This window comes from Balaenoptera borealis, assembly GCF_965194805.1.
Source record: "Balaenoptera borealis genome assembly, chromosome: 20".
Lineage (NCBI taxonomy): Eukaryota > Metazoa > Chordata > Mammalia > Artiodactyla > Balaenopteridae > Balaenoptera > Balaenoptera borealis.
In genome coordinates this window covers 38,697,757-38,712,393 of record NC_138879.1, presented here as the reverse complement: position 1 = coordinate 38,712,393, position 14,637 = coordinate 38,697,757, and the positions used below count along the sequence as shown (strand labels likewise).

Here is a 14,637-nt window from a genome sequence, read left to right as displayed (position 1 = left end):
CTCACAGCCAACATCATCCTCAATGGTGAAAAACTGAAAGCATTTCCACTAAGATCAGGAATAAGACAAGGTTGTCCACTCTCACCACTATTATTCAACATAGTTGGAAGTTATAGCCACAGCAATCAGAGAAGAAAAAGAAATAAAAGGAATCCAAATCGGAAAAGAAGAAGTAAAGCTGTCACTGTTTGCAGATGACATGATACTATACATAGAGAATCCTAAAGATGCCACCAGAAAACTACTAGAGCTAATCAACGAATTTGGTAAAGTAGCAGGATACAAAATTAATGCACAGAAATCTCTTGCATTCCTATACACTAATGATATAAAATCTGAAAGAGAAATTAAGGAAACCCTCCCATTTACGATTGCAACAAAAAGAATAAAATACCTAGGAATAAACCTCCCTAAGGAGACAAAAGACCTGTATGCGGAAAACTATAAGACACTGATGAAAGAAATTAAAGATAATACAAACAGATGGAGAGATATACCATGTTCTTGGACTGGAAGAATCAACATTGTGAGAATGACTATACCACCCAAAGCAACCTACAGATTCAATGCAATCCCTATCAAACTACCAATGGCATTTATTACAGAACTACAACAAAAAATTTCACAATCTATATGGAAACACAAAAGACCCCGAATAGCCAAAGCAATCTTGAGGAAGAAAAACGGAGCTGGAGGAATCAGGCTCCCAGACTTCAGACTATACTACAAAGCTACAGTAATCAAGACAGTATGGTACTGGAACAAAATCAGACATATAGATCAATGGAACAGGATAGAAAGCCCAGAGATGAACCCACGCACATATGGTCACCTTATTTTTTATAAAGGAAGCAAGAATATACAATGGAGAAAAGAGAGCCTCTTCAATAAGTAGTGCTGGGAAAACTGGACAGCTACATGTAAAAGTATGAAATTAGAACACTCCCTAACACCATACACAAAAATAAACTCAAAATGGATTAAAAACCTAAATGTTAGGCCAGACACTATAAAACTCTTAGAGGAAAACATAGGCAGAACACTCTATGACATAAATCACAGCAAGATCCTTTTTGACCCACCTCTTAGAGAAATGGAAATAAAAACAAAAATAAACAAGGAAACCATAAACAAGACGAAAGACAACCCTCAGAATGGGAGAAAATATTTGCAAATGAAGCAACTGACAACGGATTGATCTCCAAAACATACAAGCAACTCAGGCAGCTCAACATCAAAAAAGCAAACAACCCAATCCAAAAATGGGCAGAAGACCTAAATAGACATTACTCCAAAGAAGATATACAGATTGCCAACAAACACATGAAAGAATGCTCAACATCATTAATCATTAGAGAAATGCAAATCAAAACTACAATGATATATCATCTCCCACCGGTCAGAATGGCCATCATCAAAAAATCTACAAACAATAAACGCTGGAGAGGGTGTGGAGAAAAGGGAACCCTCTTGCACTGTTGGTGGGAATGTAGATTGATACAGCCACTATGGAGAACAGTATGGAGGTTCCTTAAAAAACTAAAAATAGAACTACCATATGACCCAGCAATCCCACTACTGGGCATATACCCTGAGAAAACCATAATTCAAAAAGAGACATGGACCACAATGTTCATTGCAGTTCTATTTACAACAGCCAGGACATGGAAGCAACCTAAATGTCCACTGACAGATGAATGGATAAAGAAGATGTGGCACATATACACAATGGAATATTACTCAACCATAAAAAGAAACGAAATTGAGTTATTTGTAATGAGGTGGATGGACCTAGAGACTGTCATACAGAGTGAAGTAAGTCAGAAAGAGAAAAACAAATACCATATGCTAACACATATATATGGAATCTAAGAAAAAAAAAAAAAAAAAAGGTCATGAAGAACCTAGGGGTAAGACGGGAATAAAGACACAGACCTACTAGAGAATGGACTTGAGGATACGGGGAGGGGGAAGAGTAAGCTGTGACAAAGTGAGAGAGTGGCATGGACATATATACACTACCAAACGTAAAATAGATAGCTAGTGGGAAGCAGCCGCATAGCACAGGGAGATCAGCTCAGTGGTTTGTGACCACCTAGAGGGGTGGGATAGGGAGAGTGGGAGGGAGGGAGACGCAAGAGGGAAGAGATATGGGAACATATGTACATGTATAATTGATTCACTTTGTTGTAAAGCAGAAACTAACACACCATTGTAAAGCAATTATACTCCAATAAAGATGTTTAAAAAAAAAAAAAAAGTTCTCATGAACCTAGGGTCAGGACAGGAATAAAGAGACAGACGTAGAGAATGGACTTGAGGACACAGGGATGGGGAAGGGTAAGCTGGGACGAAGTGAGAGAGTGGCATGGACGTATATACACTACCAAACGTAAAATAGGTAGCTAGTGGGAAGCAGCCACATAGCACAGGGAGATCAGCTCGGTGGTTTGTTACCACCTAGAGGGGTGGGATAGGGAGGGTGGGAGAGAGACGCAAAAGGGAGGAGATACGGGGATATATATATATGTATAGCTGATTCACTTTGTTATAAAGCAGAAAGTAACACACCATTGTAAAGCAATTATACTCCAATAAAGATTTTTTTAAAAGTTAAAAATTAAAAAAAAAAAAAAAAAAGAGTTCGCACACCACAACTAAGGAGCTGGCAAGCCACAACTAAGGTGCCCACGAGCCCCCACTAAGGAACCAGTGAACCTCAACCAAGGAGCCCACAAGCCACAACTAAGGAGCCGCCTGCCACAACTAAGACCTGGTGCAACTGAATAAATTAAACAAACAAACAAATAAATAAATAAATATTTTTAAAAGAAATCTACTAGTCCTTGCATATAAGGTCATGTTTCTGTTTTCCTCGTATTTTCTACTGAGTGCTCTGTAGATTCATGTAATTTTAGTTTAGAGTCAGTTTTTAACCCAATTTTAAATGTTTATATTCCTGGAACATTTAAATATTTGCATAAATATCATGAAACAACCATAACTTATCCTGTAAAAATACAATTTACCAGATTATTACTATTAGCTTTATTCTGTGAGCTTTCTCCTTTATTCAAAAGGCACTAAGTTGTCCCATTCATTCAGTCAACATTTTTTTTTTTTTTTCAGTCAACATTTTAATAAGCCCTACCAGGCACCTTCTAGACCCCAAAGTTCTCATTCTGAAGGATTTCAGAACTCAACATAAAGTAGAGGAGACAGCCAATTAAACCAGCAGCTATAATGCAGCGGGATAACTACTACAATAAAAGTATATTACAGCAGGAGAGAAAGTAGGAGCAATATCAGGGAAGGTTTCTAAAAGGACTTGATGCCTGGGTTTAGTTTTGATGGATGAGGATCTAGTAAGGCAGATAGCTCAGGGAGAAAGATGCATGTAAATTCATTGATGAGCATGTACTTCATGCCAGCCTCTATGTCAGCTTCTAGAAATAAAAATAATACATTGACGCTAATTCAAGACACTAATAATCTTCTCAAGAATTTACTTCATAGAGAAAAGGCTTAAAATTTGGTCTTAAAAATGAGTTCACACTCAATTTTTTTTTAATGAGTTCACTGTGCACAAAAAAGTAAATATTGCATGATTCTATTCATATGAGACTCAAAAATAAGCAAAACTAATCTATAGTGATAGAAGTCAAAACAATGGTTACCTCTGACGGGCAGTATCAACTGGGAGAGGGCAGGAGGGAACCTACTGGGGCAGTGGGAATGTTCTTTATCTTGGTTTTGCATGGTGGTTACTTGGGTACATACCTAAAATTTCATCAAGCTGTACAGTGAGATTCTGTTGTATGTAAGTAATGAAGGGGGGCATTCCCAGATCTAGGAAGCAGCATTTTCAAAGGCACAGAGTATTCAGACAAGGACCAAATCACAGAAACTACCAGGGCTTGCCATGCTAAAAAGACTGACTTCAAACCATGTGTACCTTCCACTGAAAGGCACTTGAGTAAAATGACCAGATGTCCATTTCAGAAAGACTATTCCAGATGTATAATGGATTGGAGGGGTACGAGACTAATAGCCCAGGGGACAGATGAAGCCCTTTTCTAAGGCAATGACTTTAAAGGTGGAGAAGAAACAGAAGATAATAAGAAGGTAGCACCAAAAGGACACTGTGACTGATTAAATGTGAACAGAGGAAAGAAAGAGTCTCAACTGATGACTAGGTTTCTGGCTTGGGCCCGAAGTTGCATTTAGTTTTGGACTCTACTGAAATAATATAAGAAACATGCTCCACTCAAAATGGAACATTTTTCTATGAGATGTTATTCATTGCCAAGTGTTCATTCAGTTGATGTCTTATTTTCCTTTATTATTTAAATACATTTGCTTGGGACTTCCCTGGTGGCGCAGTGGTTAGAAATCTGCCTGCCAATGCAGGGGACGCAGGTTCGAGCACTGGTCCTGGAAGATCCCACATTCCGCAGAGCAACTAAGCCCGTGCACCACAACTACTGAGACTGCGCTCTGGAGCCCACGAGCCACAACTACTGAGGTCCATGCACCTAGAGCCCGTGCTCCGCAAAGGGATAGGCCAGCGGAATGAGAAGCCCACGCACTAGCCCCCACTCGCCACAACTAGAGAGGGCCCACGCACAGCAACGAAGACCCAACACAGCCATAAATAAAAATTTTTTTAAATAAATATATTTGCTTGGCAGTCATCTGTCAACTTCAATTTGAATCTCTATGGTACCAGCGATGTGACAATATAAAATGTTTCCACCATTAGGTAATCGCTCCTTACTACACCTCTAAGCCTACAAAGAATAAGCAATTTGTCCCTCCATAATCAGCTGTAAAGAAGTATTCTCAAGTCAGCATCTCTGACAAAATGAATAACTTCTGATCTATAAAATTCTATACAGTGAAAGATTTCATTTATAGATGCTTACATAAACTAAAGAATCTCTAAACCAAATTTATTAATCAAACAACTGTTCCAAACTCACCACAGCTTCCTACCACAGCTACTCACCAATAGATTCCAAAACCAACTTTAAAGCAGAACCAAAAATGACATAATAACATGCCTAATACAACTAACCATTTTTTAAAAGCAAAAGATGCATTTGAATACATATATACTATAGATAAGAAAACATGAGTTTTAAGCCTCTGGGCACACACACATATCCGAACCAATTTTCCTCTAAAAATTCAATCTGGTTTTTAGAAAAGATTGCTTTGATATGCAATTCACTCATTCAACAAATATGTATTGATTAGCTAATGTATGACAGGCACTGTGCAAGTGCTAGGGATACAGCAGTGAGTAAGACACGTCCCCACACTCATGGAGTTTTATACCCTAGTGGCATATGATCATGAAAACTGTATTCTGGGGCAATGTCTTCCTCCTACCCCAGTCTCTAAGTGAACACTGCAGTGAATCTGCCCTGAGTCTTAAATTAAGGTCCACATGACTGAAGATTAAGTATAAGGATTATTAAAAAGGAACTTCAAAATAATTAGTTGGTAAAAACATAGAAGGCCTCTCGGAAATTAAAAAGTAGAGATATAAGAATTATTTTTAAAAAAGCACCAGACTGGGGACTTCCCTGGTGGTCCAGTGGTTAAGACTCTGTGCTTCCACTGCAGGGGGCACAGGTTCAATCCCTGTCCACTGCCCGGCGGGCGGGTTCAATCCCGCAAGCTGTGCAGTGGTGTCCCACCAAAATGGAAGAGTAAATCAAGAAAGAGGAAACGAAGAATACAGACAACAGGATCCAACACAGGACAACAAAGGATATCCCCAGAATAATGGTGAGGAAGATCCCAGGATGGCAGCTATGCTTTAAGCACAAAGGCAAAAGGTACAGATTGGAGCAGGCCAGAAAGTTCCAGGAAAAGTTTTTTCTAATATGGTGAACTGAGTGAACACCTGATGTATATTAACATATGGAATAGGGACTTCCCTGGTGGCACAGTGGTTGAGAATCCACCTGCCAATGCAGGCGACACAGTTTCGATCCCTGGTCTGGGAAGATCCCACATGCCGCAGAGCAACTAAGCCCATGCGCCACAACTACTGAAGCCCACGCTCCTAGAGCCTGTGCTCCACAAGAGAAGCCACTGCAGTGAGAAGGCCGCACACGGCACTAGAGAAAGCCCACGTGCAGCAACGAAGACCCAACACAGCCAAAAATAAATAAATAAATTATTTTTTAAAAAAACAAAACATATGGAGTAGATTTAACATTTGGTGGTAACTTTGGCGGTTGAATTATAGTAAATAGAAACCTAAGCAAATAATATAAAAAGCAATTATTAAAGGAACTATTTAAGAGGAAATCAAGTGTACAGAAAAGGAAAAGTAATCCTAGTATATTAAATAGCTTAGCGGTGGACAGCATTTACAAAGGCCTAATTATGTAAATAGCAAACAATGATCCCTAACCAAAATTAAAATATGCATATACTAAGATAAGGAAATGGGAGGATAGGAGCCCGTGTGTCCTTTGAGGACTGGTAGCAGTATAGAAAAAGAGCCAAGTCCTCATCTTTAATAGTAGGAACACAATAAATACTCCTTAAATGGAAGAAAAAAGTAGCAATACAAGCATATAATTTCAAGACATAAAGACCAAATTAATAAATTTAGGGACTTCCCTGGTGGTGCAGTGTTTAAGAATCTGTCTGCCAATGCAGGAGACATGGGTTCGAGCCCTGGGCCGGGAAGATCCCACATGCCGTGGAGCAACTAAGTCCCTGAGCAACTAAGCCCCTGCACCACAACTGCTGAGCCCGCAACCTAGAGCCCACGAGCCACAACTACTGAGCTCGCGTGCCATAACTACTGAAGCCTGCGTGTCTAGAGCCCGTGCTCAACAAGAGAAGCCACGACAATGAGAAGCCCACGCACAGCAACGAAGAGGAGCCCCCACTCGCTGCACCTAGAGAAAGCCCACGTGCAGCAACGAAGACCCAATGCAGCCAAAAATAAATAAAATAAATAAATTTTTAAATTTTTTTTAAAATAAAAAAATAAATCCCTTCAAAAAAAATCACTTCATGAGCAAAATTATTAAATATTATATATTACTAAAAGACATTCTTAAGTGTTCATAAACATAATACTTACTGCCATACTAGTCTCTCAATGACTACTCAGGACTTTACATTATTAGGTATGAACTTAAATATCTGAACTAAACAGACAAAATTACATATTACTTTTAAGGCTCCCATGTTTTTAACTATGATTCAAAACCTTTAGCAATTTTTTTCAAAGATTTTCAAAGCTGATGAAAGGAAAAGAAATTCTGAGATGGATTGCTCAGAATACTCAATCCCTGTCAATACTCCACTCTTTACCCCCCAACCTCACAAACATTATGCAGTTCTCCAAATCTTCTCTCCATCAATTGTATATTCACCCAGTCATGCAATATTTGCTGAGCACAAAATACACCAGGCACTGAACCTATCTTGGCACTGGGGATTCATCATCATGACTGACGATAAACATGATAATCACAAATTATGAACTATACAGAATAGTGCAATACTGACAGAAGACCACTTCATATAAGATGATAAGAAAAGGTCAAGCCGAGGCAACCAGAGTCAGGACTTCAGGTATGAAGAATGAGCCAGACATGTGAAAATTTGTAAAGAGCCTTTCCAGACTGAGAGGAAAACAGCCTGAGAAGAAAGGAATGACAGGATCTGATTTGAATTTTAAGATTACACTGGCTGCTGTGTGAAACTGGGAAACCACTGCATGGTATCTTAGCAAGAGATGCTGGCAGCTGGGACAGAGTAGTGGCAGTGAAGATGAGAAGTCAACAGACTGGACTGGATACCAAACTACATGACTAGGCAACAGACTCAAACTGGGGATAAGAGGTCAGGTCAGATGGTGAAAGAGAGGAACTAAGGATGTCTATAGATTTTTGGCTTTACCCACTGTGTTGGAATAGTGGTGCTATTTACTGTCACGGGAAAGACTAGGAGAGGCCTACCTTGATAGAAGGGCCTTTTCACAACGCAACCTCTCTAGACTCTTTTACAAGTCATTAGGAAAAGGCAAGACACCACAGCAAACCTTGAAAGATTTTTCTGCAAGGGGTAAGATGCTAAGACATTCTAACTTTACAGAAATGAAAGAGGAGAACTTCCTCTGTAAAACCTCATTTTAGCATAGATTTGCTCTTAATTCAGTCCAGTATCAAGGACTCCAACAACCATCAATTTTCCTGAACCTTGTTCACAAGATAGTGATGAACTTGGGATTCCTCTAAAGTAAAAAGAGCCTTATGTTAATATTAAATCCCTAATGAAAAAGGGTGACAAGGGAAAGCCTTCATCTTTGAATAGATGGGTCTTCTAACAGACAGGTCTCTGACTATAACAGTAAATACCATAAAGCTAGTTTTATCAGGCTTTTGGGTCAGTAATTAACTATCCATCTCTGACCTCCAAGAGCTCTTTATTATTAAAAGAAAGGAAAGAGGCTGAGTGGATGGCTCAATTTAAACACAAATATCATGAAGCCCAAAAGGTAAAAGCAGAAGCATAAACACGCCCTGAAGAGAGAAGCCATGCTTTCTGGAAACAGTATGGAAAGAACTGTCATCAACAAGGACCTACTGTATAGCACAGGGAACTCTACTCAATATTCTGTAATAAGCCTTAATGGGAAAAGAATCTGAAAAAGAACAGATATATGTATATGTATAACTGAATCACTTTGCTGTACACCTGAAACTAACACATTGTAAATCAACTATACTCCAATATAAAATAAAAATGTTTTAATAATTTTTTTAAAGTTTAAAGATATATTAAAAAAAACAACTCTCAGTCCCAGCCTTCTCAGTACTACTATCAAACCACCAACTTTTAATTTATAAATAAAAACCTCTTCACCTCTGCAGCTGTTTAACATTGGAGCTTCTAAACTCTCAGCATTAATCTCTAGTGCTCCAAAATCAGATTTTCTATAGCCACAGCAACAATAATAATCACTTCCCTAACTTTTCCTGGGACCTATCATAAAATCAAGTGCCAAAATTCTTCCCTGTCTCCTGAGAAAACACCTGGCTATTGGTTGGTCACCACATTCCCAAGTCTAAGTGACCTACACATCTTTCTGGAAGGCAACCCTGAATGCTGTCACTGTGAAGTCTCACTAACCAAGCACAAAGACAAACAATGAACAACAAAAAACAAACAACAGCTGTCCAGTTGGGTAAATGGGGAGGCCATTAACCATCAAGTGATGTCACCTCATTCTGCTCATTCCCCCCATATCCAGGGTTCATTGGTGTATTTATCTCCTCTTTGTCACTGACACTTCATATGGAGTGTCAAACTGGAAATTATGAAGAATAGAACCTTTGTAACTACTTAGGTGACTACATATAAGCAGACTAACTTAAAATTGCCCCATTTTTCTCCTTTACATATAATAACAGCTGGCGAGGCATACTTGCAAAAGGCTTGACCCAAACCTACCATTCCACACTAATGCTAGAGTGTTCACTGGTAAATTTAGCAAATTTAGATGAAGGCAAATTAGTGCTTTAATAAAAGAGAATAGTGCATCCCAGAAGGTACCAACTGTGAAATTCAATTTCCATTTATACAATGATATTTTATACTAAACCAGCTAACATCACATCATAGGTAGTAGAATACTAATGAAATTGTAATATTAATACTACAAAACATGGAGAATAAAATCTTGGTTGGGGAGTCAATGTTTTAGAGCATGTTAGGGTTGGTGGATAAGCAAAATGAAAAGTTCTGAAATCCTCAACTATTACATGCCTAATTATTCCACTAGCAAACACAACAACCTTTAAGTGACTAGGAAATTAAATTCTTTAGTAAACAATTAATTGAGCACATACTATGAAATGAGTACGGTGATAGGGCACTTCCAGATCACCAAATACTCCCACACACACTCCGCATTCCTACAGCACTCCCTTCTATAGCACTGGAGCACTTAATATACTGCATGTTAATCATTTATAAATTAAATACATATATACTACATTTTGAAAGTATTATGCCCATTATCAAAAAAACACAAAAAAAGAATCTTAACATAGAAGTTCTAATATTTTATTCCCACTTGCCATGGACAGTCCTACACACACCTTACAATATATACTGTACACTTCAGTGGAGATCATCAACCCAGGCTATAGGAGAGGGGTCTTAGTCATCTCTGTTTCTTCAGTGTCTAAGTCATAGACAGCGCTCAGTAAAAATTTGCTGAATGTATGAGCAAAGAGACACTTGAAACGTGAATCCACAACATAACTTTTTGACATCAGCCAGCTGCTTAGTCTAATATAAGTGCCAAATTCTACTTAAAGAAAGGGATTAGAAGAAATTTACCTACTGTATTTTATTACTACAATTTAAAAGCTACGGACAATTTTAATTCGGCCAGTTCTTAATTAAAAAAAGCCTTATAATTCTGTTTCCAGAATGATGCAAGGAAAGAAGAGAGGAGCAGGAAGAAAGAATTAAAGAACTGGAGAAGATATTTTAAGGTTTCTTGAGAGTTCTGAAATGCTCTAAACTGCAATTCCTTTCATTCAACGTTTTTTTTATTGCTATGTTCCAAGCACTTAGGATACATTTTTAGGAATACACAGCCACAAACTTAAGATGCAATAAGGAAATGAAGTAAAGAGATAAAGAACTTAGATGCTAAAATTCTCACTATCCATAAAGTACAGTAATACTGTACTTTAGAAAATACATGCAATTGAACCAGAGTCAAGCCTTCAACGGAAAGCTTGTGTTCTATTTAAGAAAGATAGATACAAGCCAAAAATAAAAGCTACCACTAATACATCTCCCTTAAAGAAAAAAAAAAAAAGTTAAGGTATATTTTAAGGAAATTAATTTTTATTAAACTGATATAGTGTAGCTAAAATAATATGCAAAACCAATCTTTCTAATTTCTAGAGCTTCTGAAATGTAAATGAGAAGTCACTAGCCTGCCCTTTCAGTAGGAGTTATCTGTCACATAACACTCCATTTCCAAGGCCCCATTTTGCAAGATAAACTGCTTGTAACTCCATATTTGTAGGTGGCAATATGTACTTGATATTTTTTTAATACTATCTAATTGTGGTTAGGCATTATTTAGTGCTCAGTACTTTTAAGTAAAGCCAAGCAAGTAGGTATTTCAGTAGTTTATCAAGCTTGCTTTTTACTTGTACAATGATTCATATAACACACAATGTGTATTTGTCCAATCCTTTCCCCCTTCCCATTCACCTTATACAATATAAGCAAGCAGCTAAGACTAAGGATGGAAGTTTCAGTACCTATTTACATTATTCACATGCCCCAAAAAAGTTCTCAAACTATTTTCTAGCTCTATCAAAAGCTTTATAAATTTCTTCTATAACCTTACTAAAAAAAATTCTATATCAAAATCTGACATTTACTAGCGTAAACAGTATCATATTCAAAAGAACTACCCACTTTATAAAAGAAAAAGCTGCTGGTTACATTTAGAAATGCTATGTTATCAACTTGCTTCTCTTTCTTGCCTTAATTTTCCTCTGCTGCAAAAATGATAAAACATAAATTCATTCAAACAACAGTTAAATAAGGTTTTAACAAATATTTTGCTACCTCTTCAAATATATGCTTTAAAATTCAACAAGCAGACACTTCCTAACAAATTGAACAAATACCTTCGGTCAAATCACTTTAAAATACACCAACTATTAATTTCCTTTATATTTACAAAGGTAGAATCTTAGTTTTATATGAAAGTAGGCAGGCTAGAGTTGGATAAAAGTTTAATTTCAGAATTCCTTAATGTCAGCTAAAACACCCTCAAACTTAAGAAACTAAACACTTCTAAACCTTGAAGCTGAAATCAGTTTGACTGATGTCCTCTTTCATGCCATGTAAGCCATTGCCTAATTGAGGCCAGACCTGTCAGGCTCAACAGCATCCCAGAAATGACTAGCCTTCTAGAGCTGGAAACACATCAAGAATTTGGAATATTTCTCATATTGAAGAAAGGAAAAAAGTTCAAGTGAGATTGTCCCTAAGAACAATCAGTATACTGTTCCACGGGGGGGGGAAAAAAAAAAAAAAAAGACCTAAAAAGCATATTTTTGTTATTCTGGTCAGTCCACAAGAATATATCAAAATTCTGTATCTATTTTCAGGTGATGGCCCACTGAACTTACCCCTTTCCTTCCTACACATGAACAAGAGTTCACTATTAAATTCTCATTTTGAATGCCTGTCTTGTAATCTAGATTTTTTATTTTATATCTTTAGCTACTAAAACCATCACCTGGAGCACGGCTGGTTTCTTGACTCAGAAACCTGTTACCAATAATGCCTAGCACCTAAGCTGCTTAATGGTTTTCACTTCTTACCAAGAAAATCCATTAAACGTCGAAAAGAAATAAATACAAGCGCGCGCGCACGCACGCACACACACACACACACATTCAAATCCCAGTCATTAAAAATTAAGTCACATTCCGGCCATAAACCGTGCAATAGACACTTCGAGTTAGCGTGTGCCTTAGTGATCATGGACAGCGGTATCAGAGTAAGTGATAGGGGGTTGGAGGTGGTTGACAACATACAGTGCATCAGAGCCAATAAGCAGCAGGCTAGGACTGACAGCAAGGCCGGTCTCTAAAGGGAGCTATAACACAATATCAGAATGCTGGATTTCCGAATGCCATTTTATGGGGAAGGAGGGGATGAGAACTGGGGATCAAGTGCAATGAAAGGCTTTGACCAACGTCTGAGGCGATGAAACCGAAGACAAGGTCTTCTGGCAACACCAGCTGTCCAGTCTCATCTCACCTCAAACACAACTCAATTTCAGGTCGTTCTTATCAAAGTCAGCTGCTCAAAGGGTGAGGGGGTGGCAGGCAGGGGATGGTGACAACCCCCAAGAGACTGCCAAAAGCCCTTGGAAAAGGCAGAGACACTACAATTGGAAGGGGCTTGAAGGGGCTTCTACTTCGCAAAAGGAGGGCTTTGCAGCCGCCTCCCGTCTCCCTTTCCAGCCGGGGTTGTTAGGTAGGAGGTTAGGATGTTGCTGGAGGGTTTATGAAGGAGTGATAGGAGAAAATGGCAGTAAAGGATGAGGGGGGCTGGAAGGGCTGGTGCCACCCAAGAAAAAGAGGGAGGAGGGACTTCCCTGGACACATCCAGGATAACAACGCCACCACAGAGCAAGGGCAGTGCCCTGCTAGCGCCTGACACCCCTCTCTCTGGGAAAGCTTCGCCCCCGTCCACACGATCCCAATCCCCAAACACTGCTCCCACCCGACCCTTCTCCCCCACGGTATCCCCATCGTGGCCTCCTTTCCCTTCCGCCTCAGGCCCCACGCCCTCAAGCTCCCCTCCCCTTCCCCGGTCACCCACCCTCAGGGCAGCCCGTCGCCGGCCTCCCCGGCAGCTCGCCCAGACCCCTCCCCCCCTCACCTCTCCTCAGCGCCTCCTCGTAGCTGAGGAATCCGATCCGTGACTCCTTGGCGCCCATGCTCCCCTCATCCCCTCGGCCGGGGGTCGGAGCCCGATCTCGCCCCCACCCCCCTCCCGCCTTCTCCTCGGCGTCCCTGGCAGACGGTGTTGGCGTCCCCCGGCCTCCTCCTCCCCCCACACTAACAAGTGCGGCTTCTGCCCCGGCGGCTCCTCCCGGCCGCCGCCACCGCCTCCATGCCGAATCACGTGACCCGCTCCCACCCCGCCCCCTTCCCCTCCCTCTTACTCCGCCCTTCTCCTCTCTCCTCCCCTCCCTTCCCTTCCCTCCTCACGCCCTCTTCCCTCCCCCGCCTCCCGCCTGCCCCGCCGAGGGTCACCTGACCCGAGGCCAGGGATTGTTCCGGGTAATGGCCGCCTGGGGCCACCCACTCCGCCCCGCCCCACGCTCGCCGCGCGCAGGGGCGTAGGGGCGGAGCCAGACCTCGCGCGTAACGCATCATCGCCACCTTCCGGCCAATCCGAAGCCGCGAGGCCCAGGAGCCTCCGCCCGCCTGGGGGGCAGTGACTTCCGGGGCGCTCGAGGCCGTCCTCCCGCCCACATGTTCTGGCGCTCGCTGGGCGGGGTCGGAGCCCTTGACTGTTGGTCTGGCCTGGGCCCAGACGCATCTTGAAAGAGAAATGGAATCTTAGGGTGCGGGGGTCCTAGCGGTGCGGTTCGTGAGAGAAAGGAGCGGGCAGAAGGTGCATTCCTAACGTTAAGGACATTTTTGATTGGGAGGGAGCTATGAAAGGAAAGGAGACTCTCAGGAATTTCATGTCACCAGAGAATTCTTTATCCTAGTGGGGCGATCCTTAAGGAAAGCGAATGTTCTGACAGAGTTGAGAAGATCTTCCTTTTCGCGTTACCCCATCCCCCATCCCAGTTGACGCTAGATTTCCTTTCACATACGCTCAGCCCGCCGGCCCTGGGCGCATGTCCTGCCGGCCCTGGGCGCACCTCCTGCTCTGAGCCTGCTTCGTGTACACAGTCTTTGGAAGCTGTTAATGCAAAGGCTTAGCTTGCTGATCTGCAAGAGTTGCTCCCTGCCAGAAATGTGGGAGTTACAAGACTGATAACAGCGTTTCTTACGCTTTTTTTTAATTATTATTTTTTTAAATTGT

The 14,637-nt window shown here is 40.8% G+C and overlaps 1 protein-coding gene across 2 annotated transcripts in view; it reads right to left on the bottom strand.

Annotated features, from left to right (window-relative positions):
- Window positions 1–13,700, bottom strand: part of USP32 (ubiquitin specific peptidase 32) — a 196,500-nt gene extending 182,800 nt beyond the window's left edge. For both annotated transcript variants that reach the window (XM_082371956.1, XM_082371957.1), the window contains exon 1: window positions 13,477–13,700. In XM_082371956.1, coding sequence (XP_082228082.1) covers window positions 13,477–13,534 — 58 coding nt within the window. In that variant the 5' untranslated portion in view covers window positions 13,535–13,700. The remainder of the gene's footprint in view (window positions 1–13,476) is intronic.
- Between the last annotated feature and the right edge of the window lie 937 nt (window positions 13,701–14,637).